The 6,683-nt window shown below is 63.6% G+C and overlaps 1 protein-coding gene across 1 annotated transcript; it reads right to left on the bottom strand.

Annotated features, from left to right (window-relative positions):
• Nucleotides 1-345: 345 nt before the first annotated feature.
• On the bottom strand, nt 346-5,767 carry KRT8 (keratin 8; the record flags this gene model as incomplete). Its single annotated transcript, XM_082299171.1, has 9 exons — nt 346-539; nt 626-681; nt 1,210-1,430; nt 1,797-1,922; nt 3,411-3,575; nt 3,671-3,766; nt 3,888-3,948; nt 4,482-4,690; nt 5,435-5,767. The coding sequence occupies 9 exons, from the start codon at nt 5,765-5,767 to the stop codon at nt 346-348; spliced, it is 1,461 nt and encodes a 486-aa protein (XP_082155297.1).
• Nucleotides 5,768-6,683: the final 916 nt, after the last annotated feature.

Genomic DNA, 6,683 nt, shown 5'->3' with positions numbered 1-6,683 from the left:
GGTCCAGGGGAGTTCAGCAGGGCAGGACATGGGGGTCCCCCAGAAAGGGGGGGCTCATCTTTCCAGGACATGGGGGACATCCCAGGAAGGAAAGGGGGGGCTCGGCTGGGCTGGACATGGGGTGCCCTCTCAGGGAAGGGGTTTCACCTGGTCGGGACTTAGGGGGACACCCTGGGAGGGCGGGGAACATGGAGGGTCCCCCTAGGAAAGGAGGGGTTCGGCTTTGAGTCCCGGGGGGCCTCAGCAGGTCAGGATATGGGGTCTGCCCAGGAAAGAGGGGGCTCAGCTCAGCCGGCCAAGCCAAGGAGGGACCCCTGGGAATGGGGGCCCCCCAGGAAAGGGGGTTCAGCTTTCCAGGACGTCGGAGGACTCAGATACGAGTTTCCCATCACGGGTCTCGATCTTCTTGATGACGATGGCACGGGATTTGGGGGGGGCCGTGCCCTCGGGGGGTGGGGGGGGCACCGAGTACCCCGAGCTGACCACAGCCCCCCCAAACGGCCCCCCAAAACCCCCCCCAAACCCCCCTCCAAATCCACCTGTGGGGAAGAGGAAGCAGCCGTGAAGGGGGGCTCATGGGGGGGCACCCAAAAGCAGGGGGTCCCAGGGACCCCCCCAAACTCACCCAGGTACCCCAAAGTCTTGGTGTGGATGCTCAGGTTCTGCACAGCAGCCTCGAGCCTGGGGGGATTGGGGGGGGTCCCCCAAACAGGATCAGTGATGGAGGGGGGGGATAGAGAACATGGGGGCCTGGGGGGGAACTTGGGGGGGGGTCCCACAAATCTTTCTCCCAGACAGGATCAGTGACAGGGGGGTATTTAAGGGACATGGCCAAGATGTTGGAGGGGGCTGGAGGGGGCCCCCCAAACTGAGTGGTTTTGGGGGCAGAGGAATAAGGGACGTGGTCAAGTCGGGGGGGATTTGGGATGTGGGATGTTCATAGGATATGGGATACCCCATGGGATATGGGATGCGGGATATGGGGTGTCCATGGGATGTGGGGTATGGAACGTGGGATGCCCATAGCATGTGGGATACTCGCAGGATATGGGACATGGAATATGGGATGTTCACGGTATCCAGGATGAAGGACATGGGATACGGGACGGAGCACGGGACACAGGGTGTGAGATACGGATGCCCAGAGGTTATGGGATGTGGGATGTCCATGGGATTTGGGATGCGGGATTTGGGGTCGGGGGTTCCCACCTGCTCTCCTCGCCCTCCAGCAGCTTCCTGTAGGTCGCGATCTCGATGTCCAGGGCCAGCTTGACGTTCATGAGCTCCTGGTATTCCCGGAGCTGCCGCGCCAGGTCCTGCTTGGCCTGGGCCAGGGCCCCCTCCAGCCCCGCCAGCTTGGCCCGGGCGTCCCTGAGCGCCAGCTCCCCGCGCTCCTCGGCCTCCGCCACCGCCGCCTCCAGCCCAGAGCGCTGCGGGCCGGGACGCTGAGCCCAGGGTCCCCTGGGCCGGTGCCCCCGTGACCCCCAGTATCCCCAGTGTCCCAGTGTTCCATGTCCTATCATCCTCTGTGTTCCGTGTGCCTGTGTTCTGGTGTTCCTCACTCCCCAGTATCCCTCATATCCCACTATCCCTCACCCCCCTGTTCCCCCCAGTATTCCCGACCCCCCAAAATCCCCTCCATCTCTGAGCCATAGCTCTCTCCTCCTGTTTCCCGGATGAGATCCTGAGGGATCCTCAGGAACCCAGTGGGGGGGGTTCCCAAGGGGTGCTGGGGGATGTGTGGGGGAGGGGCAGGCAGTATCCTCCCAAATTTCCATCCAGGGTGGACCCCAAACCTGATTTTTGAGAGCCTCAATCTCTGCCTGGATCCGCTGGATCCGCCGGTTCAGCTCCTGGATCTGGCTCCGGGTCTGGCGCAGGTCGTCTCCCTGCTTCCCAGCCGCCGTCTTCAGCTCTTCATACTGGGGGCACCAGACAGGGGCTGGGAATGGGGGGCATCCCCCAAACCCACCAGCACCCCAGAACCGGGAGGGAAGAGCTGGGATGTGATGGAAGCAGGAGGGATGCTCTGATAGGGATGTGGTGGCTCCAGTTGGAATTTGGTGGGTCCAGCTGGGTTTGGAACAGGGATCTTGGGGAAATGGAGACTGGGGGGACTCCTCTTTGCCCCCAACATCCCAAAATCTGGCATGGAAGAGCTGGGATTTGCCTGTGTCAAGAAGGATGTTCCAACTGAAATCTGGGATCTCAGGGGGATGGAGATGAGGGGACCCCTCTCTTCCCCAGCACACCCAAACCGGGGAGGAAAGAGCTGGGATGTGGCCACGCCAGGAGGGATGCTCCAGTCGGGATGATCCATTTGGATGTTGTGGGTCCGGTTTGGAGTCAGGGTCTTGCTGGGATGGGGAGGGGGGAACCTCACTTTTCTACCAGCACCCCAAAAATTCAGAGGAAAGAGCCAGGATGCGGCGATGCTGGGAGGGACGATCCAGCTGGGATGTGGCGGCTCTCACTGGAATTTGGTGGGTCTGGTTGGGCTTGGATCTGGGATCCCACTGGGATGAGGCCACCAGCACCCCAAAACAGGGCATGAAAGAGCCTGGGAAGAACCGGCACTGGGAGCTGCACCAGGAATGGGGATGAGGGCCCCTCCCTGCCCCGCAGCGCCCCAGCACTGGGACAGGCCCACGCCGGGGGGATGCTCCAGGCTGGGATGGGGCAGCTCCACTTGGGTTTCCAGCCGGAATTTCTCCCACGCAGCAGCCACTCCCTCCAGGGCAGGGAGGAGGAGGAGGAGGAAGGGTTTTGGGTGAGGGGGAAGAGGAGGAGGAGGAAGGATTTGGGGCAGGGAGGAGGAGGAGGAGGAGAAGGAAGTTTCAGGGAGCAGGAAGAAGGAGGAGGATGGGGCAGGGAGGAGGAAGGTTCAGGGAGCAGGGAAGAGGAGGAGGACAAGGAGGAAGAAGGATTGGGGCCCAGGGAGGAGGAGGACGGGGCAGGGAGGATGAGGAGGATGAAGGGTTGGGAACAAGGAGTAGGATCGGGGAGCAAGGAAGAGGATGAAGGTTTGAGAAGCAGGGAGGAGGAGGATTAGGAAGAAGGAAGAGGATGGGGCAGGGAGGAGGTTGAAGGGCCAGGGTGTGGAAGAGGAGGAGGAAGTTTTAGGGAGCAGGAAGGAGGAGGAAGGCTCAGGGAGCAGTGAGGAGGAAGGATGGGGAAGCAGGGAAGAGGATCAGGGCAGGCAGGGGGAGGAAAGATTGGGCAGGGAGGAAGAGGAGGAGGAAGGACTGAGGGGAAGAGAGGAGGAAGGTGAAGGTTTGGGGAGCAGGGAGGAGGAAGAGGAGGAGGAGGAAGAGGAAGAGGAGGACAGGGAGGAGGAGAAGAAGGAGGAGGAGGAGGAGGAGGAGGAAGAAGAGGAAGGCTTGAGGGGCAGCAGGGGGGGCTCTCCTGACCTTGACCTGGTAGAGGCCCTCAGCCTCAGCACGGCTGCGGCCAGCGATGTCCTCGTACTGCGCCCGCACGTCCGCCAGCACCCCGGCCATGTCCAGCTGGCGGCTGTTGTCCATGGACACCACCACGGCCGTGTCCGACACCTGCACCCGCAGCTCCTGCAGCTCCTGCGCACGCAGGGGGACGGGTTTAGCTGGGGGGCACCCCCCGAATCCCGGCATCCCAAATCCCAGGCACCCCCAAATTCAGGGAAGCCCCAAACCTCCTCGTAGAGCTGCCGCAGGAAGTTTATCTCATCCGTGAGGCTCTCCAGGCGTGATTCCAGCTCCACCTTGGACATGTAGGCTTCATCCACGTCCTGCAGGAACACCCCTGTCACCCCCCTGTTCCCAGCACTCCCAGGAACCCCCCAGCAACCCCCTGGCCTCAGGGAGCACCCCCCGTGTAGGGGTCCCCCCTCGGTGTTGGGGTTCCCCCACCTTTTTGAGCAGGACGAACTCGTTCTCCTTCTCTGTGCGGTGGTTGATCTCCTCCTCGTACCTGGGCAGGGGGACACAAGGGGACACGGAGCAGTGGGGATGGGGGACATGGGGATGGGGACATGGGGGCAGGGGGGACATGGGGACAGGGGACAGGGGGGGATATGAGGATGGGTGACATGGGAACGTGGGGACAAGAGGATATAGGGAGACAAGGGGATGGGAGGACATGGGGACATGAGGACAGAGGGACAGAGGGACAGAGGGACAGAGGGACAGGGGGACAGGGGGATGGGAAGATGTGGGGACATAGAGAGGACTTGGACCAGGGATGTGGGGACATGAGGACACAGGGAGACCCAGGGACATGGGGGGGAGATCGAGGGCTATGGGGCCAGGGGGACACGGGCATGAGGGGACATGGGGGTATGTGGGGGAGCACTCGGGGACTCTGACATGGCCTTGAATTCCTCGAGGAGGCTGCAGGCCCCGGGGGGGCTCCAAGGTGGTATTGGGGGGATGTGGAGGGGTCTGGAGAGACATGGGGGTACTGGGGGATTTGGGGAACACCTGGGGACACTTGGGGACACTGACTTGGCCTTGAACTCCTCGACGAGCCCCCGGACGTGGCCGAGCTCCGTGCGCAGCCGCTGCCGCTCCTGCCCGAGCCCCTCGAGCTGCCGCCGCAGGGTCCCCGCGTAGCCCTCGAGGAGCCCCCCCAGGGTGCTGCGGGGCGGGGGCTGTGCCCGCAGGAGCCCCCACTTGGTCTCCAGGAGCTTGTTCTGCTGCTCCAGGAACCGCACCTGGGAACGGGGAACGGCACCTCAGAACCAGCCAAAACCACCACAAAATCACACCTGGAGGAAAGGGGGTCAAGAGCACTCCCACACCCCCAAAATCACCCCAAAATAACACACACACCCCAAAGTCACCCCGAAATCACCAAAAAATTACCCCCACACCCGAAAATCGCACCTGGGGGAAAGCAGGGCCAGGGGCACTCGCATACCTCAAAATCACCCCCACCCCCAAATCACACCTGGGGAGAAAGGGGGAAAAGAGGGTCAGGGGCACTTCCAGCACCCCAAAATTACCCCCAAATCACCCCCGGGGAAAATGGGTTGCTCTGGAGGGGGACATGAAATGGAAGGGTGGGGACAGGGGGGAGATTTGGGGTCCTGGGGCAAACTGGAGTCTGGGTGTCCTTGGGGGGGTCAGGAGGGGGTCAGGGTGTCCCCAAGGAGGGTGTCAATGTCCCTGAGGGACTCAGAAGGTTTCCAGAGGTGCTCAGGAGGTCCCAGCTGATCCAGCGGGTCCCTGAAGGGGAGCTGGGAGGGGTTCTCAATGTCCCCACGGGTCTCAGGAGGTCCCCAAAGGTGCTTGGGATGTCCCAGCTGAGCCTCAGAGGGTCCCAGGGAAGGTGTCAATGTCCCCAAGGGTACAGGAGGTCCCAAGGAGGGTCTCAGTGTCCCCAGGTGTCCCAGGCTGTCCCATGAGCCAGTCCCCAGGGTGGTCCCGCCCCGCCCTCGGCTGCCCCCCAGCCCCACCTTGTCGATGAAGGCGGCGAATTTATCGTTGAGGGTCTTGATCTGCTCCTTCTCCTCCCGGCGCAGCTCCTGCAGCTCGGGATCCACGGCCACGGCCAGCGGCGCCAGGAGGCTCCGGTTGATGGTGACGGCCGTGATCCCCCCGCCCGCCCCCGGGACCCACGAGGGACCCCCGAGCCCCCCGGAGCCGCCACGGAGCCCCCCGTAAGGGCCGAAGGCCGGGGCCGTGCTCATCCTCAGTGCCGGGCCGGCCGTGAAGGAGCGGGACGAGAAGGAACGGCCCGGAACGGCCGCGCTGCTCCGGACCGGCTGCCGGGGAATGGAGACCGACATCGGGGCGGGAGGAGAGGGGAAAGCGGGAAAATAGACTGAGGGAGCTTGGAAAGGTGTCTGGGAGGTGGGAAAGGAGGTTGGAGGAAGTTTGGAAAGAGGTTGGAAAGTGGATGAAGAAAGTCGGGGAGAGTTGGAAGAGGGTTGGAGGAGGCTGAGGGGGATGAGGAGGCTGCAGGGAGGATGGAGGAGGTTAGGAGGAGGATGAGGAGATTGGGGGAAGTTTGGAAGAGGGTTGGAGCAGGTGGGGATACAACAGTTGGGAGAAGGCTGCAGAGGATGAGGAGGGTGTGGGGAAGCTGGATGGAGGGTGGAGAAGGCTGGAAGGAGGTTGGAGTCAGAAGAGCCTGAGGAGGACGAGGACGATTGGAGGAGGCTGAGGACGGTTGCAAGAGGCTGAAGAGGCTCAGGAGGATGAGGACGGCTGGAGCAGGTTGGAAGAGGCTGGAGAAGGCTGAGGAGGACGAGGCCGAAGGCCGCGCTCGGGGCAGGGAGGCTCCGGCAGCCCCGGCAGGACCGGCCGGACGGGTCGGGGCAGGACGGGCCGGGCCGGGCGGAGCGGCCGGGCGGGTTCCCGGCGCGTTCCCGGGTTGGTTCCCGGGTTGGTTCCCGGGTTTATCCCGGAGCCGGGGGAGGAGAAGCGGGAGGAGGGACCGGAGCTTTAACCCCTTCGGGACGTGGGATCCGCGGGGTCACCGGGATCCGCCAGGATCAGGACGGGTGGGAGGCGCGGGGGCGAAATGCGGGTCCCGGTGCCGCCCACCCCCCTCCGCGCCCCATCCCAGAGGAGGAGACCCGCTGAGTGTCCCCAGGGAGTGTCCCCAGCCCTGTCCTCACCATGTCCCCTCACCTGGGCCTCCCAGTCTGGGTCCCCGACTCCATGTCACCAGGTCCTGTCTGCCCAGTTTGGGCCCCCAAA

The sequence above is a fragment of the Coloeus monedula genome (genome assembly GCF_965178545.1).
Source record: "Coloeus monedula genome assembly, chromosome: 30".
NCBI lineage: Eukaryota > Metazoa > Chordata > Aves > Passeriformes > Corvidae > Coloeus > Coloeus monedula.
Note: the sequence above shows the minus strand (reverse complement) of the source record. Positions and strands in the feature narration are given on the sequence as shown.